Raw genomic sequence first — 26,594 nt, 5'->3', positions numbered from 1 at the left:
TTAAGAAGGTTTAAAAGAGTCTTTATTTCCGTCAGTAGTACAAATAGACTTTGGCATGGGAGCTGGCGCTCCTTTATTTGCAATAAATCTCCCGCGTCTGCAGCGCTCGCGGCATCGGCCAATCGGAATTCACCGAGTTCTGCCTCCTTGTATGTAATACTTTACAGCTGAATTTATATATAGATATTTATAGGTCTGTATATATACACATTTAGGTGCTATTTATATACAAGATATCGTCTAATCTTATATACAGTACATTTAGTATAGGAACCTGCTGCCGGGCTGGAATTAGTACTGATGTTCCTGGGGGTCCGCAACGGGGGGAGTCTTTCTGCCCCGGAACCCCAGAGGGTCAACACACACACACAATGGGTTATAAAGAGTTAAATGAGACAAGAAACAGCTGGATGAAAGGTGGTCATTTCAATAAAGGCTTTTCATGGATATATAGTGTATATAGTGAATAAAGTACCCCCTGTTGTAACATATAAGGATATTATAAGTCACCTTGGAGTTCCATGACCTTCGGCCCAGCCTGAAGGCCAGTTAGGGGGGGATTTGGGGTGAGTGCTTATTTGTGCCCTGGGTACCCCTGGAACTATAGTGGGGTGACTGTTACCCCAATGTTTCTATATATCTGTAACCTTGTTATGGGCTAAGGGGGCCCAGCCTGAAGGCCAGTTAGGGGGGGATTTGGGGGCTTATTTGTGCCCTGGGTACCCCTGGAACTATAGCGGGGTGACAGATAGACCCATGTTGGACCCGGGGTGCAGAAGATGGACACACAGAGCAGGAAGTGACAAATAAATGGACATTAATGGAGTTCTAGTTGGACAATGTCCTGCAGTAAATGTGCTGTAGATGTTCTGGTCCCAGCAGGGAAAGTGTTTTGCCACAACGTCCCGCTACACAGAGCTCCTCCTCTTCATGAGCCCCCTGAAGGCGGAGAGACTGTGGAGCCCAGTAGAAACAGAGCTGATGGCCGAGTGCTGGTTGTTACAGATGCAGCCATTGGAGGGCGTACTTATACACCTGCCTGGGGTGAGGTTCCCCTGCTCTACACAAGTGTCGGAGGTGGAGAGGTCCCGGGGAATGATCATGGGGATGGAATACTGGAGCTTCTCTCTACTCTTGTACCACAGACAAGAACACATGGACTGGAAATGGAGCACCTCGGCGTAAACGTTCCGGAACCCCCCCGAGGAAGAGCTGGTGTCGGTGGTGTGAATACTGGAGTGGCCGTTCCGGGTGAGCAAAGCCCGGTGCTCCGCGTCCCTCTTCTCGTCTTCGGCGTTCATGGTCATGAAGCGTAGGACCACCAGGTTGAGGAAAGCACCGATGACGGTGAGACCAATGAGGATGTAGACAAAGCTAAAGGCAACGTATTGGGGCTTGGTCTGCAGAGCCGCGTCCTTCTGGAGGGCCACGTAGTCTCCAAAGCCGATGGTGGTCAGCGTGATGAAGCAGTAATAGTAGGCGTGGAAGAAGCTCCACTGCTCGTAGGAGGAGAAAGCGGCTGCCCCGATGCACAGGGTGCTGATGCAGGAGAAGAAGCCGATGGTGACCATGTTGGCCATGGAGACTTCAGCCCGCCTCATACCAAGGCACTTCTTCATACGGTGGAGGAGATACCTGACCAAGGTGTTGATCCTCTCGCCCAGGCTCTGGAACATGACCAGGGTGAGTGGGATTCCCAGTAGGGCGTAGAACATGCAGAAGACTTTGCCTCCATCCGTGCTGGGTGCTGCGTGGCCATAACCTGGGGGGGGGGGGACAAAGGGCATTAAATGTACAGAAGCTCATATACTCATTATCCTTTCAGTAAGGAACCCTTTCCTATGCTGATGGTGAGATCCCCTTTCCTCCCCACCCCCAATGAATCACTCATTCCCCCTCCCTGGGTAGGGAACCCCATAACCTGACTGCCCTTACAGTAAGGAACCCCTTCCTATGCTGATGGTGAGATTCCTGGCTGTGGATGTAGGCATTATTTCTGCTGACAGCCAATCGAACGGGTTCTTATTGGGAGCAGAGCCGACACGGGTGGCAGCTATTGATGGTCATTAGTCACAGCCCCCGAGAGGGACAATATTTCCCAATACACAGGGGCCACTGGCGGCTGCTGCAGTTCTAGGAAATTAAATAATAATAAATAATTAATAATGACTTTATTATTTGTATAAGTCCATGACAACCAATGGCTGCTCATTTCCTTTCTCTGCTTCCATTATTACTGTTAAAGGGGAACTTCACCTGAAAGCAGTGATTTGCCCAATGGGAGACAATGTCATTCTAAGCGACTGTACGATAGCATGGGGAATAGCTGAAGGCCAATAAAACGCTGGCATCAAACAGATTTCACTCTCTCAGTAGGTTTGGCTGCCGCCACAGCGGTACCACCAAGGCCATGAAGCCCACGTACTGTCCTACTGGTACCCGTATGTACCCACACTCACTCACATGTCCCACTGATACCCGTATGTACCCACACTCACTCACATGCCCCACTGATACCCGTATGTACCCACACTCACTCACATGCCCCACTGGTACCCGTATGTACCCACACTCACTCACATGTCCCACTGATACCCGTATGTACCCACACTCACTCACATGTCCCACTGATACCCGTATATACCCACTCTCACTCACATGTCCACTGATAAGCGTATGTACGCCACATCTACTCACATGTCCCACTGATACCCGTATACCCACACTCACTCACATGTCCCACTGATACCCGTATGTACCCACACTCACTCACATGCCCCACTGATACCCGTATGTACCCACACTCACATGCCCCACTGATACCCGTATGTACCCACACTCACTCACATGCCCCACTGATACCCATATGTACCCACACTCACATGCCCCACTGATACCGTATGTACCCACTCTCACATGCCCCACTGATACCCGTATGTACCCACACTCACATGCCCCACTGATACCCGTATGTACCCACTCTCACTCACATGCCCCACTGATACCCATATGTACCCACACTCACTCACATGTCACTGATACCCGTATGTACCCACACTCACTCACATGTCCCACTGAATACCCGTATGTACCCACACTCACTCACATGCCCCACTTGATACCCGTATGTACCCACACTCACTCACATGTCCCACTGATACCCGTATGTAACCCACACAACTCACTCACATGTCCCACTGATACCCGTATGTACCCACACTCACTCACATGTCCCACTGATACCCGTATGTACCCACACTCACTCACATGTCCCACTGATACCCGTATGTACCCACACTCACTCACATGTCCCACTGATACCCGTATGTACCCACACTCACTCACATGTCCCACTGATACCCGTATGTACCCACACTCACATGCCCCACTGATACCCGTATGTACCCACACTCACTCACATGCCCCACTGATACCCGTATGTACCCACTCTCACTCACATGTCCCACTGATACCCATATGTACCCACACTCACATGTCCCACTGATACCCGTATGTACCCACACTCACTCACATGTCCCACTGATACCCGTATGTACCCACACTCACTCACATGTCCCACTGATACCCGTATGTACCCACACTCACTCACATGCCCCACTGATACCCGTATGTACCCACACTCACTCACATGTCCCACTGATACCCGTATGTACCCACTCTCACTCACATGCCCCACTGATACCCGTATGGTACCCACACTCACTCACATGCCCCACTGATACCCGTATGTACCCACACTCACTCACATGCCCCACTGATACCCGTATGTACCCACACTCACTCACATGCCCCACTGATACCCGTATGTACCCACACTCACTCACATGTCCCACTGATACCCGTATGTACCCACACTCACTCACATGTCCCACTGATACCCGTATGTACCCACACTCACTCACATGTCCCACTGATACCCGTATGTACCCACACTCACTCACATGTCCCACTGGTACCCGTATGTACCCACACTCACATGTCCCACTGATACCCGTATGTACCCACACTCACATGCCCCACTGATACCCGTATGTACCCACACTCACTCACATGTCCCACTGATACCCGTATGTACCCACACTCACTCACATGTCCCACTGGTACCCGTATGTACCCACACTCACTCACATGTCCCACTGGTACCCGTATGTACCCACACTCACATGCCCCACTGATACCCGTATGTACCCACACTCACTCACATGCCCCACTGATACCCGTATGTACCCACACTCACTCACATGCCCCACTGATACTCACACTCACATACAGTCTCTCCCGTGCCAGTAGGAATGATATTCCGGTTGCTCGGTTACCAGAAGGCGATTATTCTGTATGTATAATTAGCTGTAACGCTCGTTAGCATTTTACTTGCATAAATCAGACCGGTTTCATTAGAAACACTGAGATTGTACTGACTGTCCCCCCCCCGAGCAGCACCGCTTCTACCCACCGTCTGTCTGTCTGTCTGTCTATCTACCCACCGTCTGTCTGTCTGTCTACCCACCGTCTGTCTGTCTGTCTGTCTACCCACCGTCTGTCTGTCTGTCTGTCTACCCACCGTCTGTCTGTCTGTCTGTCTACCCACCGTCTGTCTGTCTGTCTGTCTACCCACCGTCTGTCTGTCTGTCTGTCTATCTATCTACCCACCGTCTGTCTGTCTATCTATCTATCTACCCACCGTCTGTCTGTCTGTCTGTCTATCTACCCACCGTCTGTCTGTCTGTCTACCCACCGTCTGTCTGTCTGTCTACCCACCGTCTGTCTGTCTGTCTGTCTACCCACCATCTGTCTGTCTGTCTACCCACCGTCTGTCTGTCTGTCTACCCACCGTCTGTCTGTCTGTCTGTCTGTCTCTGTCTGTCTATTGATCTATCTATCTAGCTATTTATCCACCGCCTGTCTGTCTGTCTATCTATCTATCCACCATCTGTCTGTCTGTCTCTGTCTGTCTATTGATCTATCTATCTAGCTATTTATCCACCGTCTGTCTGTCTGTCTATCTATCTATCCACCATCTGTCTGTCTGTCTATCTATCTATCCACCATCTGTCTGTCTGTCTATCTATCTATCCACCGTCTGTCTGTCTGTCTATCTATCTATCCACCATCTGTCTATCTATCTATCCACCATCTGTCTGTCTGTCTATCTATCTGTCCACCGTCTGTCTGTGTCTGTCTGTCTATATCTGTCTATCTATCTATCTATCTATCTATCTATCTATCTATCTATCTATCTATCTGTATACCGTCTGTCTGTCTGTCTGTCCGTCTCTGTCTGTCTATTGATCTATCTATCTAGCTATTTATCCACCGCCTGTCTATCTATCTATCTATCTATCTATCTATCATCTGTCTATCTATCTATTTCCCTATGTCAGGGAGGGGAGACCCACAGGGGGTTCTTTACAGAACGTTCCAGTTGCTGGAGGTTCCCAGTGGGTCAGACACGAAGCAGATTCCCTGCCGGCAGAGAGTAAATACTGATTTTCCAATGTTACATCTTTATCTGCTGCTCCATTCAGTGCATCTTGGGTCTGTACTGGGTCTGTACTGGGTCTGTACTGGGTCTGTACTGGGTCTGTACTGGGTCTGTACTGAGTCTGCACTGGATCTGTACTGGGTCTGTACTGGGTCTGTACTGGGTCTGTACTGAGTCTGTACTGGGTCTGTACTGGGTCTGTACTGGGTCTGTACTGAGTCTGTACTGGGTCTGTACTGAGTCTGTACTGGGTCTGTACTGGGTCTGTACTGAGTCTGTACTGGGTCTGTACTGGTTCTGTACCGGTTCTGTACTGGTTCTGTACTGGGTCTGTACTGGTTCTGTACTGGTTCTGTACTGGTTCTGTACTGAGTTTGTACTGGGTCTGTACTGGGTCTGTACTGGGTCTGTACTGGGTCTGTACTGGTTCTGGTGCTGCAGAATCTGCTCTCATACAGCAGGGACCCAGGGCTCCTGTAGCACCAGGGGGGGGGGGGGTCAGGGCAGGGGTTCCCACCTGTAACAGGGGGCTTCCCATGTATCCCAGAATTCCCAGAATTCCCAATTGTTCGGCTGTTACAGGGGGTTCCGTGTATATATAGAAGTTATTAGAAAAGACTTGTGTCGTTATTGCCCCCACGGGGCTGAACTTGTACAAACCCATTAATCAGCTTGTGTTTCTAGGAAAGTTCCCCACGGGGGGCTCCTATAATTGCCCCTGAGTAAGTGCCCCCTAGAGGCATGAAATGGGTGGCGCTCCGGTACTTCTGATCTCAGCGAATATCTTGGCTAAAGCCTTGGGAATTCGCAACAAGCGGCGCTGACGGGTCACCGTGACAGAACCAGCGCTTCCCACTTGGCTCCGATACAAACACTTCTTGTTCCAGGGTCCCGGCCCCACTATATTTAGCCGCAGATCCATATCATGTAGAACCGCACCAGAACCCCCCGCGGTACCGCTGCCTGTCCCTGTCACGCTGCCCTTCCAGGAAAAACCCATTGGCTGCCAGAAGTTCTGTGCAAAGAGGCACAGGGAATTCTGGGAACTAATCCCAAAGAGCTCCAGGAAAATCCCATTTACAGTGGGTTTGTCTTATAGGTAGGCGATCAAACGGGTTGAGGAGACCACCTCTTTGGGATCCATTCCCAGAATTCCTTGTGTTTATTTGCATACATATGAGGCAGTCTCCTCAAGCCGTTTGATTTACCTGTGGATCCACTTTCCTGGCTCTCCCTAAGCTGATCAGGAAACCCTGCACTACAGTGATGAGTGAAACTGGTCTGTAGTTGGGAATCTGATCAGCTATTGCCCCAGCTTCTGCTTTACACCCAGTGGGTGAGCTTTAGCCTATTGGGTAAACCCATGTAAATGGGTTCCCAGAATTCCTTTTGTCTATTTGCATATGTCTCCTCAACCCGTTTTGATTTATCTATGAACTAAAAACTGAACTGAATGTTTTTCTCCTCCCCTGTGAGTGATATCCGTATGTTTCCGGCACCCAGTACAATTTCTAGGACGCGTTTCTATTCCTCGTGCGAAGCCACAAGCTGATTGGCTTATATTGAGGGACACCTAGTCAGAAGCCGCTGATTCTTTCTATTGATCCCCAGCGAAATCCCCTGCTGGAAGATCTGGCGCCAATGATAAAGGTCACAAGGAAAGCAGATTATGTGGGAATGAGCCTCTCGCTGTGGGCGGCAGTCAGTGAGTCCCAAGGCCACATCGTTAGGGTGAGGGAGAGGAGGATTGGGGCTGAAGGCTCATGAGGGAGCTGCTCCCATGCATTCTGATTAATGGCATTTTTTAGTGTGCTGTAACTGTGCCAAGGTGTGTATTGTAACGCGGGGGGGGGGGGGGTCCTGTAACTATGGCTCCTGTCTCCATTTTATCCTTCTGTCCTACTCTTGCCCTACTTACTCTATCTCGCCTTACTGTCCCCATCTTGCTCTACTGTCTCCATCTCACCCTACTGTCTCCATCTTGCCCTACTGTCCCCATCTTGCCCTACTGTCTCCATCTTGTCCTGCTGTCTCCATCTTGCCCTACTGTCTCCATCTTGTCCTACTGTCTCCATCTTGCCCTACTGTCTCCATCTTGTCCTGCTGTCTCCATCTTGCCCTACTGTCCCCATCTTGCCCTACTGTCTCCATCTTGTCCTGCTGTCTCCATCTTGCCCTACTGTCCCCATCTTGCCCTACTGTCTCCATCTTGTCCTGCTGTCTCCATCTTGCCCTACTGTCTCCATCTTGCCCTACTGTCCCCATCTTGCCCTACTGTCTCCATCTTGTCCTACTGTCTCCATCTCACCCTACTGTCTCCATCTTTTCCTGTTTCCATCTTGTTCTACTGTTTCCATCTTGTTCTACTGTCTCCATCTTGCCCTACTGTCTCCATCTTTTCCTGTTTCCATCTTGTTCTACTGTTTCCATCTTGTTCTACTGTCTCCATCTTGCCCTACTGTCTCCATCTTGCCCTACTGTCTCCATCTTGCCCTACTGTCTCCATCTTGCCATACTGTCTCCATCTTTTCCTGTTTCCATCTTGTTCTACTGTTTCCATCTTGTTCTACTGTCTCCATCTTGCCCTACTGTCTCCATCTTGCCCTACTGTCTCCATCTTGCCCTACTGTCTCCATCTTGTCCTTCTGTCTCCATCTTGCCCCTACTGTCTCCATCTTGCCCTACTGTCTCCATCTTGCCCTACTGTTTCCATCTTGTCCTACTGTCTCCATCTTGCCCTACTGTCTCCATCTTTTCCTGTTTCCATCTTGTTCTACTGTTTCCATCTTGCCCTACTGTCTCCATCTTGTCCTACTGTCTCCATCTTGCCCTACTGTCTCCATCTTGCCCTACTGTCTCCATCTTGCCCTACTGTCTCCATCTTGCCCTACTGTCTCCATCTTGCCCTACTGTCTCCATCTTGCCCTACTGTCTCCATCTTGTCCTACTGTCTCCATCTTGTCCTACTGTCTCCATCTTGTCCTACTGTCTCCATCTTGTCCTACTGTCTCCATCTTGTCCTACTATCTCCATCTTGCCCTACTGTCTCCATCTTGATGATACAACAGCTGCATATTTATAGCCTTAGACAGTAGAGGATGAACCATATACGAACACCCAAAAAAAGATGTTTTGAAAATCTCAAATAACATTTTTACCCTGAGCAATGACCAGGGATATTTGCCCCTACTGAGCAGGTAAAGGAGCGCTGCCAGTACCATTAGACTAAATACACTATAAAGGTACGGCTATGGGTGCTATATGGGGCCCATGGGTGCTATACGGGGCGCAAGTACCAGTGTGGCAGCGGAATTAACGCTTCTGCACAGCCGCGGCCATTAGCGCCGATATACACAATAAATAGTGGAGCTGCCTCGGTTATGGCTACGACTCTCTGTTATGACACAGGAACCAGCGGGAAATGATGAGTTCAGGAAATAGAAACCCGTTAAGCTAATATTTAGCCGTATATAAATATTTGCATAGTTGCCTTTTGCTGCACACGCTGATCCCATGAATGATCCTCTAAGCGATAACGTGAAAAGAGTCAGGTCCCAAACAGCATTGGCCAAGGTAGTGCCCTGTTCCCCCGTTCCCCTCATTCCCCACGTTCCTCTCATTCCCCACGTTCCATTCATTCCCCTTGTGCCCCTCATTCAACTCGTTCCCCTCATTCCCCTCATTCCCCTTGTTCCTCTCATTCCCCTCGTTCCCCTCATTCCCCTTGTTCCTCTCATTCCCCTTGTTCCTCTCATTCCCCTTGTTCCTCTCATTGCCCTTGTTCCCCTCATTCAACTCGTTCCCCTCAATCAACTCGTTCCCCTTGTTCCTCTCGTTCCCCTCATTCCCCTCATTCCCCTTGTTCCTCTCATTCCCCTTGTTCCTCTCATTCCCCTCGTTCCTCTCATTCCCCTCGTTCCCCTCATTCCCCTCGTTCCTCTCATTCCCCTTGTTCCTCTCATTCCCCTCGTTCCTCTCATTCCCCTTGTTCCTCTCATTCCCCTTGTTCCTCTCATTCCCCTCATTCCCCTTGTTCCTCTCATTCCCCTCGTTCCTCTCATTCCCCTCGTTCCCCTCATTCCCCTCGTTCCTCTCATTCCCCTTGTTCCTCTCATTCCCCTTGTTCCTCTCATTCCCCTCATTCCCCTTGTTCCTCTCATTCCCCTCGTTCCTCTCATTCCCGTTCCCTCATTCCCTCGTTCCTCTTCATTCCCTTGTTCCTCTCATTCCTTGTTCCTCTCATTCCCCTCGTTCCCCTCATTCCCCTCGTTCCTCTCATTCCCCTTGTTCCTCTCATTCCCCTTGTTCTCTCATTCCCCTTGTTCCTCTCATTCCCCTCATTCCCCTTGTTCTCTCATTCCCCTCGTTCCTCTCATTCCCCTCGTTCCCCTCATTCCCCTCGTTCCTCTCATTCCCCCTTGTTCCTCTCATTCCCTTGTTCTCTCATTCCCTTGTTCTCTCATTCCCTTTGTTCCGTCTCATTCCCCTCATTCCCCTTGTTCCTCTCATTCCCCTCGTTCCTCTCATTCCCCTCGTTCCCCTCATTCCCCTCGTTCCTCTCATTCCCCTTGTTCCTCTCATTCCCTTGTTCCTCTCATTCCCTTTCCCCTTGTTCCTCTCCTGTCCTTGTTCCCTCTGCATTCCCTCATTCCCCTTGTTCCTCTCATTCCCCTCATTCCCCTCATTCCCCTTGTTCCCCTCATTCCCCTTGTTCCTCTCATTCCCCTCATTCCCCTTGTTCCCCTCATTCCCCTTGTTCCTCTCATTCCCCTTGTTCCTCTCATTCCCCTCGTTCCCCTCATTCCCCTTGTTCCCCTCATTCCCCTTGTTCCTTTCATTCCTCTCATTCCCCTTGTTCCTTCATTCCTCTCGCTCCCCTTGTTCCTTTCATTCCTCTCGCTCCCCTTGTTCCTTTCATTCCTCTCGCTCCCCTTGTTCCTTTCATTCCTCTCGCTCCCTTTGTTCCTTTCATTTTCTCTCGCTCCCTTGTTCCTTTCATTCCTCTCGCTCCCCTTGTTCCTTTTCATTCCTCTCACTCCCTTGTTCCTTCATTCCCTTCGCTCCCCATGTTCCTTTCATTCCTCTCGCTCCCCTTGTTCCTTCATCCGCTCGCTCCCTTGTTCCTTCATTCCTCTCGCTCCCGTGTTCCTCTCATTCCCTCGTTCCTCTCGTTTCCGCGCACCATTCCCCTCGTTCCTCTTGTTCCTTTCACTTCTCACTCCCTTGTTCCTTCATTCCTCTCGCTCCCCTTGTTCCTTTCATTCCTCTCGCTCCCCTTGTTCCTTTCATTCCTCTCGCTCCCCTTGTTCCTTTCATTCCTCTCGCTCCCCTTGTTCCTTTCATTCCTCTCGCTCCCACTTGTTTCTTTCATTCCTCTCGCGTCCCCTTGTTCTTCATTCTCTCGCTCACCACATGTTCCTTTCATTCCTCTCGTCCCCTTGTTCCTTCATTCCGCTCGCTCCCCTTGTTCCTTCATTCCTCTCGCTCCCCGTGTTCCTCTCATTCCCCTCGTTCCTCTCGTTTCCCACATTCCCCTCGTTCCTCTTGTTCCTTTCATTCCTCTCACTCCCCTTGTTCCTTCATTCCTCTCGCTCCCCTTGTTCCTTCATTCCTCTCGCTCCCCTTGTTCCTTTTCATTCTTCTGCTCCCTTGTTCCTTTCAAATTCCTCTCCGCTCCCCTTGTTTCCTTTCATTCCTTTCGCTCCCCATTGTTCCTTTCATTCCTCTTCGCCTCCCCTTGTTCCTTTCATTCTCTCGCTCCCCTTGTTCCTTCATCCTCTCGCTCCCCTTAGTTTCTTCATTTCATTCCTCTAGCTCCGTGTTCTCTCATTCCCCTCTTCCTTCCTCGTTCCCACATTCCCTCGTTTCTTGTTCCTTTCATTCCTCTCACTCCCCCTTGTTCTTCTTCCTCTCGCTCCCTTGTTCTTCATTCCTCCGCTCCCCTTGTTCTTCATCTCTCGTCCCCTTGTTTCCTTTCATTCTCTCGTCCCGCCTTGTTCTTTCATTCCCCCTTGTTCCTCTCATTCCCTTGTCCCTTGTTCTGCCCTCGTTCCCCACATTCCCCTCGTTCCTCTTGTTCCTTTCATTCTCTCGGCTCCCTTGTTCCTGTCATTCCCTTGTTCCCCTCTTCCCCTCGTTTCCCACATTCCTCTCTGTTCCCCTCGTTCCCTATTCTCCCCTCCTCCCACATTCCCTTGTCCCTTGTTCCCCCTCGTTCCCACATTCCCACTGCGTTCCTCTTGTTCCTTTCAATTCCTCTCGCTCCTTGTTTTTCATCCTCTCTGCTCCCACTTTTTCCTTTTCATTCCCTTGTTCTCTCTTCCCTATGTTCCTCATTCCTTGTCCCGCGCTCGTTTCCCACATTCCCCTCGGTTTCCCCTCACTCCCCTCAACTCCTTAATCCCCACAATTCCCCTTGTCCCCCTTGTTCCCCTCGTTCCCACATTCCCCTCGTTCCTCTTGTTCCTTTCATTCCTCTCGCTCCCCTTGTTCCTTTCATTCCTCTCGCTCCCCTTTTTCCTTTCATTCCCCTTGTTCCTCTCATTCCCCTTGTTCCCCTCGTTTCCCACATTCCCCTCGTTCCCCTCGTTCCCCTCACTCCCCTCACTCCCCACATTCCCCTCACCCAGGGTCATTCAGCAGATAAGGAATCCATGGTGAATTCAGATAAATATTGATTTACGGGTTCCTGCTATCAGCACTAGGCTTTACTAATTGCCTTTCTGCTCAGTGATGTCCCTGAATGGGATGTATGTTCCGAGCACACACAGAGGGATGGAGCAGCCAATCAGCGAGAGACTCTGGGAGTAAACAATGGCGGCCTTTCTGTTGGTCTTGGAGATTTCTCCCCAATAGAAAAGTAAATAGAGGGAGAGGATCAGCTTCTAGGGCCAAGGAATTTGGCACAAGACACTTTTCCCAAGACAGAGGGTTCAAGCGATGCCAACGTGGCCCCCACCTACTACACAGTCCCTCCCCATCACCCCAGGCACCGATCCATCTGCAGAAAGGACCTACTGCTGCGACTCCCTGCAACAAACTCACTCCCCCAGTGCTGGGTGCCCATCAGGGTGGGACCGCAGGTTGATCTGGGGGGTTTGATGGGAAACACTGGGTTTGAGGTTGGACTGTGGGTGGATATTTCACGTTACTCACTTTCCATAGTCTCCTTTACTTGCCCTTTGAAGACTTATTCATAACTAGACCCTGCCCCATAATTCCTAAATTAGATACATATCCAAATGTTCAACCTACTGGTACAGAACATTCAGTCATCCCTGGGCAAGTTCTACCCAATCATCTGCTTTGTCCCACTGTAGGGGCCCATTCCTACATATATGCCCCACTGTAGGGGCCCATTCCTACATATATGTCCCACTGTTGGGGCCCATTCCTACATATATGTCCCAGTGTAGGGGCCCATTCCTACATATATGTCCCACTGTTGGGGCCCATTCCTACATATATGCCCCACTGTAGGGGCCCATTCCTACATATATGTCCCAGTGTAGGGGCCCATTCCTACATATATGTCCCACTGTTGGGGCCCATTCCTACATATATGCCCCACTGTAGGGGCCCATTCCTACATATATGCCCCAGATGTAGGGGGCCCATCCTACATATATGTCCCAGTGTGGGCCCATTCCTACATATATGCCCCAGTGTAGGGGCCCATTCCTACATATATGCCCCACTGTAGGGGCCCATTCCTACATATATGCCCCAGTGTAGGGGCCCATTCCTACATATATGTCCCAGTGTAGGGGCCCATTCCTACATATATGCCCCAGTGTAGGGGCCCATTCCTACATATATGCCCCAGTGTAGGGGCCCATTCCTACATATATGTCCCAGTGTAGGGGCCCATTCCTACATATATGCCCCAGTGTAGGGGCCCATTCCTACATATATGCCCCAGTGTAGGGACCCATTCCTACATATATGCCCCAGTGTAGGGCCATTCTACTATATGCCCAGTGTAGGGCCCATTCCATATATTCCCAGTGTAGGGCCCCATTCCTACATATATGCCCCAGTGTAGGGGCCCATTCCTACATATATGTCCCAGTGTAGGGGCCCATTCCTACATATATGTCCCAGTGTAGGGGCCCATTCCTACATATATGTCCCAGTGTAGGGGCCCATTCCTACATATATGTCCCAGTGTAGGGGCCCATTCCTACATATATGTCCCAGTGTAGGGGCCCATTCCTACATATATGTCCCAGTGTAGGGGCCCATTCCTACATATATGTCCAGTTGTAGGGGCCCATTCCTACATATATTGCCCAGTGTAGGGGCCCATTCCTACATATAAATCCCAGTGTAGGGACCCATTCCTACATATATGCCCCAGTGTAGGGGCCCATTCCTACATATATGCCCCAGTGTAGGGGCCCATTCCTACATATATGCCCCAGTGTAGGGGCCCATTCCTACATATATGCCCCAGTGTAGGGGCCCATTCCTACATATATGCCCCAGTGTAGGGGCCCATTTCCTACATATATGCCCCAGTGTAGGGGCCCATTCCTACATATATGCCCCAGTGTAGGGGCCCATTCCTACATATATGCCCCAGTGTAGGGGCCCATTCCTACATATATGCCCCAGTGTAGGGGCCCATTCCTACATATATGCCCCAGTGTAGGGGCCCATTCCTACATATATGCCCCAGTGTAGGGGCCCCGCTGTGGGACTGGGAGCTGCAATATGAGAGTAAATCAGCGCTTTATCCCCGTTACGGAGCAGATGGTTCAGGCCGTTAATGCTCTCACATGGTCGCTCCGCGGAGCATCAGAACCCAAGGATAATTACTAGTGATCCGGGGGCTTATTGCTGCTGTGCCGCCCCCCCCCTGCCCCCGGGAGTGATTCTGCTCTGATAGCCACAAACCATGAGTTATTAGCCCCCCATTGTGCGGAGAAACCAAATATTTTATTCCATAGGGGGCGCCGGTGACACTGGCGGGTTCTTTCCCCAATATCATCGTTATATCTGAGCCCAGAATATTCCGTGATGCTGATGAGAGAGCAGAGAGACAGTTACGTAATGGGACAGATGGGACGTTAGAGCGCTGCTTTCTCTATTCCTCCTCTGCCCTCCCCGGAGCCCCCGAGGGAGTCATTTAGGGAGTCAATGGGAACTTACTCAGCCCGGTTGGAGATTAAGCAATTGAATCCGAGAGATTTGTCTGTATTTCTCCCTCTTTATTTAGATTTACAGCCACAGAGATCAAATAGATTCCCAGGGGTACCGCTGGGGGTTATGGGTAACAAATATGGCAGCCGCTGGGGCCCCAAGTAGAGTCACACGTAGCACCGACGTGTTCCACAGCGCTGTACACACTGGGGCAAATCTGCCTGCGGGCAGTAACCCATAGCAACCAATCACAGCTGCAGGTAGAACAATGAATGAAACCATTTGATTGGTTGGCCTGGGTTACTGCCCCCTGGGGGTCATTGATAAATGACCCCCAGTGACTCTCTGGGCCCGGGGCAGAATGAAGGAGAAGATTCGGTGCTGGGACCCCCGTGTTATAATAAAGCGCCGGGCATATTTGGGGCATCTGTATAATCCTTATGATCAGCACTGGGGGGTTGACTGAGCTGCTTTATGGGGTCATAAGGGGCAGGTTGGGGGTGTGCCTGCCTGCTAATTCCAGGGGCCACACATGTATCTGGGCCCCGGACATGCAAAGCCCCCTCTCTTCTCCAGGCTGTTGGTGCCGCTATTACCCCGTCTCTCTGCTGCCCCCAGTGTTTGCCCCCCTGGTGTTAGTTAATGGGCCCCCACGCTCTCGTACAAGGATCTTGGAATGAAGCCGAGTGTCAGCTCTCAGGGCAAGACTCCCAAGCAGAATCTCCCTCAGTAAGTGTCAGGCCCTGACAATGTGAGATAAGCGGCGAGGGGCCGGGGGGCCGGGGGGCCGCACACAGCAGCGAGCAGGTTACTATATAAGGAGAAAAGCCCCATTATTTCCCAGGCATTGCCGTCAGACTCCCAGCGTTTCCATCATCGGGTCCCTGGGCCAGAGAACCAGAACCGAGCCGCAAATCCGCAAACTAATAACTAATAATAACAAGGGAAACAGGACGAGACCCCCCCGCGGCTTTTCCCATAACCCTCCATCCCGCTGTGCCCCCCCCCCCCCGTGCCCACTAACATTCCCAGCATTCCTGATTATTTCTGGGGTTTTTAAGGATAAAGTCAAATTGTGAAACTTCTCAGAATCCAATTGGCTACAGATGAATCTGGTTCAGTGAAGGTCCTAATGCTCTCATTGGCTACAGAGTGGTCTAGTCCCATGAAGGCCTAATGCTCTCATTGGCTACAGAGTGGTCTAGTCCCATGAAGGCCTAATGCTCTCATTGGCTACAGAGTGGTCTATTCCCATGAAGGCCTAATGCTCTCATTGGCTACAGAGTGGTCTAGTCCCATGAAGGTTCAAATGCTCTCATTGGCTACAGAGTGGTCTATTCCCATGAAGGCCTAATGCTCTCATTGGCTACAGAGTGGCCTATTCCCATGAAGGTCCTAATGCTCTCATTGGCTACAGAGTGGTCTATTCCCATGAAGGTCCTAATGCTCTCATTGGCTACAGAGTGGCCTATTCCCATGAAGGTCCTAATGCTCTCATTGGCTACAGAGTGGTCTATTCCCATGAAGGTCCTAATGCTCTCATTGGCTACAGAGTGGTCTATTCCCATGAAGGTCCTAATACTCTCATTGGCTACAGAGTGGTCTATTCCCATGAAGGTCCTAATGCTCTCATTGGCTACAGAGTGGTCTATTCCCATGAAGGCCTAATGCTCTCATTGGCTACAGGTTGCCGTAGCCCTAAACTTCTGACACACATCACACAAGGGCACACACACTCTCCCACCACGTTTGTACCCCTGTGGCCCTATGTGGCCCCTGCGAGGCCGCCCTGCATGCTGTGCTGTATATTGGAATCCCTGGCCGGGGAAAGTCATTAGCAGCATTCTATGGATAATTTACTGCTTGTCAAGTGGCCACTCGGCTAATGGGAATTGCACAAGTGTCCGGCCCAAGCGATCAATCACTGGGCTCTAATCTATCCCTTGGGGGGTCACTGAGGGGCTCAGATGTGCTGAGAGAGGCAATTCTGTTATATGGCTACTGTCTCTCAATAAATAGTGGCCTCGGCCAGGGAAGAATGAACTGTCACTTACGGTCGATTGTTACTGGGAGCGACGTGACTCTGTCTCTTCCCATCATGGTCCCAGTCTAATAAACCCCCAGTCTAACAGTCCCAGTCTAATAAACCCCCAGTCTAACAGTCCCAGTCCAATAAACCCCCAGTCTAACAGTCCCAGTCCAATAAACCCCCAGTCTAACAGTCCCAGTCCAATAAACCCCCAGTCTAACAGTCCCAGTCCAATAAACCCCCAGTCTAACAGTCCCAGTCCAATAAACCCCCAGTCTAACAGTCCAGTCCAAAACCCCCAGCTAACAGTCCAGTCAATAAACCCCCAGTCTAACAGTCCCAGTCCAATAAACCCCTAGTCTAACAGTCCCAGTCCAATAAACCCCCAGTCTAACAGTCCCAGTCCAATAAACCCCTAGTCTAACAGTCCCAGTCCAATAAACCCCTAGTCTAACAGTCCCAGTCCAATAAACCCCCAGTCTAACAGTCCCAGTCCAATAAACCCCCAGTCTAACAGTCCCAGTCCAATAAACCCCTAGTCTAACAGTCCCAGTCCAATAAACCCCCAGTCTAACGACTCCAAGCACAAGTTTAGTTGCCCTTTACTTCATCCCATATTGGTACAAATAGAAATGAACGGATGGCTGATTCCCCACTCCCTCGGCACAGAGAGACAGCGGCTCAGTATTCACTCCTCCTCCAAGGGCCCAGCTGGAAATCCAGACACTTGATTAATACCCCCCCCCCCCCAGCGCCGCTCTGGCAGGTCACACAGAATTTTCCACTCTGCAGTGTTTCACTCCCTGATGTGCGTCCCCCTTACACCGCAGGCTCCTCCCACTTCACTTTGGGGCCAAATGGGCCCCTCGGAAAGGCAGCAAGGATGGGCCCCCAATTTGTTGCATAAATCCAGAGAGTGCAACCTGCTGTCCTCCAGCTGCTGTTGAACTACAACTCCCAGGACCCCTAACAACTATATGCTGATGTATATACTTTAACACATGCAGAGGATCAGGTCAGGTTGGGCGCAGGTTGGGTCAGGTTGGAAGCAGGTTGGGCACAGGTTGAGCGGGTTGGGTGCAGGTTGGGTCAGGATGGAAGTAGGTTGGGCGGGTTGGGTCAGGTTGCAAGCAGGTTGAGCGGGTTGGGCACAGGTTGGGTGCAGGTTGGGCACAGGTTGGGCACAGGTTGGATGCAGGTTGGGTGGGTTGGGCGCAGGTTGGAAGCACGTTGGGTGGGTTGGCCGCAGGTTGGAAGCACGTTGGGTGCAGGTTGGAAGCACGTTGGGTGGGTTGGGCGCAGGTTGGAAGCACGTTAGGTGGGTTGGCCGCAGGTTGGAAGCAAGTTGGGTAGGTTGGGCGCAGGTTGGAAGCACGTTGGGTGGGTTGGGCACAGGTTGGATGCAGGTTGGGTGGGTAGGGCACAAGTTGGACGCAGGTTGGGTGGGTTGGGCGCAGGTTGGAAGCAGGTTGGGTGGATTGGGCACAGGTTGCAAGCACGTTGGGTGGGTTGGGCACAGGTTGGATGCAGGTTAGGTGGGTTGGACGCAGGTTGGGTGGGTTGGGTGCAGGTTGGGTGCAGGTTGGAAGCACGTTGGGTGAGTTGGGCGCAGGTTGGAAGCACGTTGGGTGGGTTGGGTGCAGGTTGGGTGGGTTGGGCGCAGGTTGGGTGGGTTGGGCGCAGGTTGGGTGGGTTGGTCACAGGTTGGGCGCAGGTTGGGTGCAGGTTGGAAGCACGTTGGGTGGGTTGGGCGCAGGTTGGGTGCAGGTTGGAAGCACGTTGGGTGGGTTGGGCGCAGGTTGGGTGGGTTGGGCGCAGGTTGGGTGGGTTGGGCGCAGGTTGGGTGGATTGGGTGCAGGTTGGGTGGGTTGGGCGCAGGTTGGGTCAGGTTGGAAGCAGGTTGGGTGGGTTGGGCGCAGGTTGAGTGGGTTGGGCGCAGGTTGGGTGCAGGTTGGAAGCACGTTGGGTGGGTTGCCCTACTGTCTCCATCTTGCCCTTCCCTTATCAATTAGTAGCTCTAAAATGCCAATCATTATAAAATAACCCCCATTTCAGGCTGGCAGGAGCCAATAGAATGAGAGGGCTGATTCCTTATTATCCCCCATTACACTGTCCCTGTTGAACGAGAAGTGTTAAACAAATATCTGGATTTAGGGAAATTATATAAAAATAAGTTATTTTATAAGAATTCTATTTTTTCCAAATCCACTGGGCGAGTCCATCTGTGTAATTCAGATTTTATAGCCGAGCGGCAAAGCCAAAGCTGATAAGAAGGGGAGGGATTGGGGAGGGATTGGGGGGGATTGGGGGGGATTGGGGAGGGATTGGGGGGGGATTGGGGGGGATTGGGGGGGGATTAGACGCAGCGCGGGGAGTGACAGGTGAATTAGAGGCTCAGTCTGTTCCCTGTACAACCAGATTTATATATAATATTTATATACACAGGGATGGGCCTGGAGTGGGGTGCAGGGCCCCCCCATACAGGTGTTGGGTTCAGGGCCCCCCCATACAGGTGTTGGGTTCAGGACACCCCCATACAAGTGTTGGGTTCAGGACACCCCCATACAGGTGTTGGGTTCAGGACACCCCCATACAAGTGTTGGGTTCAGGACACCCCCATACAGGTGTTGGGTCAGGGCCCCCCCATACAAGTGTTGGGTTCAGGACACCCCCATACAAGTGTTGGGTTCAGGACACCCCCATACAGGTGTTGGGTTCAGGGCCCCCCCATACAAGTGTTGGGTTCAGGGCCCCCCCATACAGGTGTTGGGTTCAGGGCCCCCCCATACAAGTGTTGGGTTCAGGGCCCCCCCATACAAGTGTTGGGTTCAGGACACCCCCATACAGGTGTTGGGTTCAGGGCCCCCCCATACAAGTGTTGGGTTCAGGGCCCCCCCATACAAGTGTTGGGTTCAGGACACCCCCATACAAGTGTTGGGTTCAGGACACCCCCATACAAGTGTTGGGTTCAGGACACCCCCATACAAGTGTTGGGTTCAGGGCCCCCCCATACAAGTGTTGGGTTCAGGACACCCCCATACAAGTGTTGGGTTCAGGACACCCCCATACAAGTGTTGGGTTCAGGGCCCCCCCATACAAGTGTTGGGTTCAGGACACCCCCATACAAGTGTTGGGTTCAGGACACCCCCATACAAGTGTTGGGTTCAGGGCGCCCCCATACAAGTGTTGGGTTCAGGGCGCCCCCATACAAGTGTTGGGTTCAGGGCGCCCCCATACAAGTGTTCTGTGTCCGGCCACTAGGGGGAGCGTGTCATAGAAACCACCAGCAGAGAAAACGTTGCGCTAAAGTCCTTGGAAAGTGGCATTGCTGCAAAGACTTCCCTACAACCTCCCCTGTCAGTAGCCATAACAGAGAACCATATTGAGGCCACACACAGATAGGAGAGAGCCACAGGCCGTTGCTAAGGCCGGCTTTCCCCATAGCAACCAAGAATGAATACTCAGCCCCATGTTGGGCAGTATCAGAGGGAAGGCTAGAGATATTCTGGGGGTTTGGGGGGGCCGCTGTGGGTGAGCCCGTGGCTATTTCCAGTAACAAGCAGCTGATAGATTGCTAGCTCCCGCGTCCCACTGATATAAACCTGCTGATTTACTGCACAATCAGCCAACGACCTACGATTTATGATTTATTTGTGAATCCGCTTTCCCTGCCCGGAGCCTGGCGCCTCCTGAGTAACCCACTCCGAGCAAAGGGAGTCGGGCTCTTAAAGGGACGGTACACCTTACGTTAACTTTTAGTTATAGAATGCCCAGGGGGGGACAGGGAGCACAGGGGGGGACAGGGGGGTACAGAGGGCACAGGGGGGGATAGGGGGCACAGGGGGGGACAGGGGGCACAGGGGGGTACATGGGGCACAGGGGGACAGGGGGGTACAGGGGGCACAGGGAGGACAGGGGGGTACAGGGGGCACAGGGAGGACAGGGGGGCACAGGGGGACAGGGGGGTACAGGGGCACAGGGGGGAAGGGGGGACAGGGGGTACAAGCAGGCACAGGGGGGTACAGGGGGCACAGGGGAGCAGGGGGAACAGGAGGGTACAGGGGGGCACACGGGGGAGCAGGGGACAGGGGCACAGGGGGGACGGGCACAGGGGACAGGGGGTACAGCAGGCACAGGGGGACAGGGGGTACAGGGGACAGGGGGAGCAGGGGGACAGGGGGGTACAGGGGCACAGGGGGACAGCGGGGGATACAGCAGGCATAGGGGGGTACAGGGGGCACAGGGGGAGCAGGGGGGACAGGGGGTACAGGGGAGCAGGGGGGACAGGGGGGTACAGGGGACAGGGGTACAGGGGGCACAGGAGCAGGGGGGACAGGAGGTACAGGCGGGACAGCAGGGGGGACAGGGGGTAACAGGGGGACAGGGGATACAGGGGCACAGGGGGCAGGGGACAGGGGGGTACGGTGGGCACAGGGGGAGCTGGGGGGAACAGGGGGGTACAGGCGGCACAGTGGGGGCAGGGGGGACAGGGGCGTAACAGGGGGCACAGGGGGAGCTGGGGGGGACAAGGGGGTACAGGGGGGATAGGAGGGGAACAGGGGGGACAGCTAAAAAAATTTCAGCTGAACCCTGGGTTCTGTGTATCCCCAAAAACCAGCCTATCAGTATCTCCGTTACTCGTTACTGGACCCCGGGATTAACCCCCACTTATCCCACTTATCCGCCCAGTGACTTATTAACCCTTCACTCCTAACGAGATTCCTTCCCATAATGCCCGGGAAGCTAATGAGTCGGCGAGAGATTTATCTGCTGTTACTGAGCCATTAGGCTATAGGGTCTCATGTATTTCCCATTTAGCCCTCCTAGCATCATTTGTACTGGTTGCTATGGTACCTGGGCCTATGGTAACCGGCTCCACACATAAAAGGCAAATGGTATCGGTGTAACTAGTGATTTTCCACTTTTCCTTTTATCCAGCCCCATTGGAGCCCCACCCCCTACGCCTGATTCATTAACATTTTTAATGAATATTCATGTTTTATGCAGATACTCTAGTGAGTCACATGAGCTAATGAATAAATTACAGGGGGGTACAGAGGGGGTACAGAGAGGAGCCAATGGGGGGTTACAGAGGCGGGTACAAGAGAGAGCCAATGGGGGTAAGAGGGCGGTACAGAGAAGGCAGCCAATGGGGGGTACAGGGGGTACAGAGAGGAGCCAAGGGGGTACAGAGGGGGTACAGGAGAGGAGCCAATGGGGGGTACGAGAGGGTTACAGAGAGGAAGCCAATGGGGCGTACAGAGGGGGTTACAGAGAGGAAGCCAATGGGGAGCGTACAGAGAGGAAGCCAAAGGGGGTACAGAGGGGGTTACAGAGAGAGCCAATGGGGGGTTACAGAGGGGGGACAGAGAGGAGCCAATGGGAGGTATCAGAGGATCCGCCCTCCTCGCGGTACAGAGAGGAGCCAATGCCGGGGGTACAGAGGGGTACAGAGAGGCAGCCAATGGGCGGGGTACAGAGCAGGAGCAAAGGGGGGTACAGAGGGGGTACAGAGAGGAGCCAATGGCAGGGACAAGAGGGGTACACGAGCAGGAGCCAAAGGGGGTACAGAGGGGTACAAGAGGAGGAGCCAATGGGGGTACAGAGGGGTACGAGAGGATGCCAATGGGGGTACAGAGAGCGAGCCAATGGGGGGTACAGAGGGGGCTACAGAGAGGAGCCAATGGGGGGTACAGAGGGGGTACAGAGAGGAGCCAATGGGCGGGTACAGAGGGGTTACAGAAGGAGCCAAATGGGAGGTACAGAGGGGGTACAGAGAGGAGCCAATGGGGGCGTACAGAGGGAGCCAATGGGGAGGTACAGAGGGGGTACAGAGAGGAGCCAATGGGGGTTACAGAGGGTACAGAGAGGAGCCAATGGGGGTACAGAGGGGGTACAGAGAGGAGCCAATACAGAGGGGGTACAGAGAGGAGCCAATTGGGGGTACAGAGGGTACAGAGAGGAGCCAATGGGGGTACAGAGGGGGTACAGAGGAGGAGCCAATAGGGGGTACAGAGGGGGGTACAGAGGAGCCAATGGGGGCGATAAGAGAGGAGCCAATGGGGGTACAGAGGGGGTACAGAGAGGGAGCCAATGGGGGGTACAGAGGGGACAGAGAGGAGCCAATGGAGGTACAGAGGTGGTACGAGAGGGCCAATGGGGGTACAGAGGGGGTACAGAGAGGAGCCAATGGGGGTACAGAGGGGGTACAGAGAGGAGCCAATTGGCTGTTACAGAGGGGGGTACAGAGAGGAGCCAATTGGCTGTACAGAGGGGGTAAAGAGAGGAGCCAATGGGGGGTACAGAGGGGGTACAGAGAGGAGCCAATGGGCGGGGTACAGAGGGGGTACAGAGAGGAGCCAATGGGGGGTACAGAGGGGGTACAGAGAGGAGCCAATGGGGGGTACAGAGGGGGTACAGAGAGGAGCCAATGGGGGGGTACAGAGGGGGTACAGAGAGGAGCCAATGGGGGGGGTACAGAGGGAGCCAATGGGGGGTACAGAGGGGTACAGAGGGGAGCCAATGGGGGGTACAGAGGGGGTACAGAGAGGAGCCAATGGGGGGTACAGAGGGGGTACAGAGGGGAGCCAATGGGGGGTACAGAGGGGGTACAGAGAGGAGCCAATGGGGGGTACAGAGGGGGTACAGAGAGGAGCCAATGGGGGTGAAGCAACACGATTGGTTATATTTTTCCCATTCTGCTGCACGTTTTCTACTCGTTGTTACTGTTATTAAAGGGGAAGTAACACCAAACAGAAACGCTAAACGATTTTGCTTTACAAGTGATCTTATTGGCAGCTGCGAGGAATCAGCAGAACCAGGCGCTGGCGCTAAGTCAGACATATAAACCCCCTGCCTGACCCACTTGCCCCCAGCTTTGGCAACCAACTATTGGCCCAGGGCCGGTTCTGGGCCTCGTTTTTATTACTGATTTCTGTTGTAGGAAGAGATTTCACTGAAAGGGATTGCTTATTGTTAGGGAGGTTGGCACCCCCAGCCCTGGGCACATGGAAACCCCCACACGGCTCAGACAGAGAGGATAGGATACTCAGGCACCCCCTTAATAAATAATGCCCCCCCCTGTCAGATTCCAGGCTATTTCTGTCTCAGCCCAAATCTACCCCCCATTCAACCCCATGGGCCCTATGTAGTGAGTCCTGCCCAATGCCCCATGGTATGTCTCAGGCTTCCAGTCAGTACGACTCATCAGCTGTCTCTTCCAGTCAGTACGACTCATCAGCTGTCTCTTCCAGTCAATACGACTCATCAGCTGTCTCTTCCAGTCAGTACGACTCATCAGCTGTCTCTTCCAGTCAGTACGACTCATCAGCTGTCTCTTCCAGTCAGTACGACTCATCAGCTGTCTCTTCCAGTCAGTACGACTCATCAGCTGTCTCTTCCAGTCAGTACGACTCATCAGCTGTCTCTTCCAGTCAGTACGACTCATCAGCTGTCTCTTCCAGTCAGTACGACTCATCAGCTGTCTCTTCCAGTCAGTACGACTCATCAGCTGTCTCTTCCAGTCAGTACGACTCATCAGCTGTCTCTTCCTGTCTCTACATATGGGGTAAATGTAATAACTGCATTCTCTCTCCCTTTATCACTCTCTTACTCTTATTTTTTTTTCCAGTGTCTCTCTCCCACAGAGACAGTCACTCATAAAGCATTTATTTCTCTGTCTCACTCTCTGTCTCACTCTCTGTATCTCACTGTCTGTATGTCACTCTCTGTATCTCACTGTCTGTATGTCACTCTCTGTATGTCACTTGCACTCTCTCTCTCTCCCAGAGCCTTTCCTGTGTATCTCACTCTCTGTATCTCACTCTCTGTATCTCACTCTCTGTATGTCACTTGCACTCTCACTCTCTCCCAGAGCTTTTCCTGTGTATGTCACTCTCTGTATGTCACTCTCTGTATGTCACTCTCTGTATGTCACTCTCTGTATGTCACTTGCACTCTCTCTCTCTCTCTCTCCCAGAGCCTTTCCTGTGTATGTCACTCTCTGTATCTCACTCTCTGTATGTCACTTGCACTCTCTCTCTCTCCCAGAGCCTTTCCTGTGTATCTCACTCTCTGTATCTCACTCTCTGTATGTCACTCTCTGTATCTCACTCTCTGTATGTCACTCTCTGTATCTCACTCTCTGTATGTCACTCTCTGTATGTCACTCTCTGTATCTCACTCTCTGTATGTCACTCTCTGTATGTCACTTGCACTCTCTCTCTCTCTCTCTCCCAGAGCCTTTCCTGTGTATGTCACTCTCTGTATGTCACTCTCTGTATGTCACTCTCTGTATGTCACTTGCACTCTCTCACTCTCTCCCAGAGCTGTTCCTCTCTCCCTCCTCCCCCCTCCCTGTCTCTCCCGCTCATGTCTCTCCCCCCAGGGAAGAGACTTTCTCGGTTATTGCAGTTTATTTATTAAAGCGCTTTAGGGCCCATAAAAATGAGACTCACCAGATGACCCTGCCAGTTAGAGACAGTTTGTCGACGTCCATTTCTGATACAAAGTTGCAAAACCCCAATAACTGGGGAATAATTTAACCCATAAAGCCCCACATGTCCCCATCCCTGGGGCCCCCCTTCCCTGCCCCTGTGTATGGGAGCAGTTGGGGTGCAGCCCAGAATAGCCCCCCCGCCTACCCCAGGCCCCAGTGTGGCCCCCAGTCCTCTCTGCTCCCATAATTCCCTTCACTCTCTCAGCTCCGCCTCCAACTTCTCCCTAATTTGCTACACAAGGCGAGAATGTGTGAGAAGCTTCTATTTATACCCCCAGCCGATACTCCAGGGGCAAGTGTGACTGCAGTACTGACTGTCAATAAAAACTGATAGAGAGGCCACATCTCCCATCATGCTCTGCTGGTTGCCTGAGTAATGAGCCAATCACAGCTAATGGTTTCCCTGTCCCAACACAAATTAGTGCAATCAATTAGGGACATGATATAATGAGCAAACAGTGGCATTTCCAGCAACATCCAATCGCTTTTGTATCAATACAAATAATTAGTACCCCCAGGAAGCAGGGGGGCAATTAACCCTATAGTGCCCACTAGGCAGTAATTCCACATACACTAAATGGGGGCTCATTAAGGGTTTCATGCTATCCCCGGGCTAATTGTCATTACTATAATTATCTTGTATAGACACAACACTGTTGTATGGACTATACACAGATATGTCTGGGGGGGGGGGTTAATCCTGGGGGGGGGGTGCAGCTGTTGCCGGGAGAATAAAGGCTGCAGGGTATCACTGCTGCAGGGGAGCTGACAATCTAATTTAGGTACAACAGACACCTGGTCAGGTCCAACTCCCTGCAGATACTGATCCAAAGGGAACTCAAGACCCCAATGCTTTGAGCGACCAATAATCACTTTTTATCTTTGGGGCATTAATGATATAATGGGGTCTTTGGAATCATCTATACTAAGGGTGGTCTCATACAGGTTATACCCTGGGCAGAATCGAACCCCGGGTTACAATGAGACGAGCTTCACACACAGATATACAAGTCGCACAGACCGATACACCTGCTGAATTGCACCGATCCCAGTAAGACCGGCGATGTTTCAGAAGCTCTCATGGACAACGTTTCTGCCCCCCAAAGCCACCTACCTATAGTGGTGATCACAGTGATGGCGAAGTAGAAGGAGCCGGCGAAGGTCCATTGCACCCCGGCTTTGTGGGGCTTCAGTTTGAGGACCACCCATTCCAACTCCTGGTATTTCTCCTCGGTCAGGTTGTACTTGCTCCATAGCTCCCCCCTCTTCTTCTCCAGATCCTGCTTCTCGGTGGTCTCCTTCTCAGACTCCAGGGCATCGAAGACTGCGGCCCCCACCAGTAGGTAAGTGAAGGTGCAGATGATGAGAGCCAAGGTCCGGACGTTTTGCCTCTTCATTTTGAGGGGTTGCTGCTGGGGGTC

General features: G+C 52.2%; 1 protein-coding gene across 1 annotated transcript; it reads right to left on the bottom strand.

The window, feature by feature from the left end:
• Window positions 1-26,594, bottom strand: kcnk3 (potassium two pore domain channel subfamily K member 3). The gene is made up of 2 exons (XM_031901887.1): window positions 26,288-26,594; window positions 1-1,762 (listed from the first exon to the last, which is right to left on the bottom strand). Exons 1-2 carry the CDS (start codon window positions 26,568-26,570, stop codon window positions 909-911), a joined length of 1,137 nt encoding a protein of 378 aa, XP_031757747.1. The 5' UTR covers window positions 26,571-26,594; the 3' UTR covers window positions 1-908.

The sequence above is a fragment of the Xenopus tropicalis genome, chromosome 5, assembly GCF_000004195.4.
Source record: "Xenopus tropicalis strain Nigerian chromosome 5, UCB_Xtro_10.0, whole genome shotgun sequence".
NCBI classification, from domain to species: domain Eukaryota; kingdom Metazoa; phylum Chordata; class Amphibia; order Anura; family Pipidae; genus Xenopus; species Xenopus tropicalis.
Note: the sequence above shows the minus strand (reverse complement) of the source record. Positions and strands in the feature narration are given on the sequence as shown.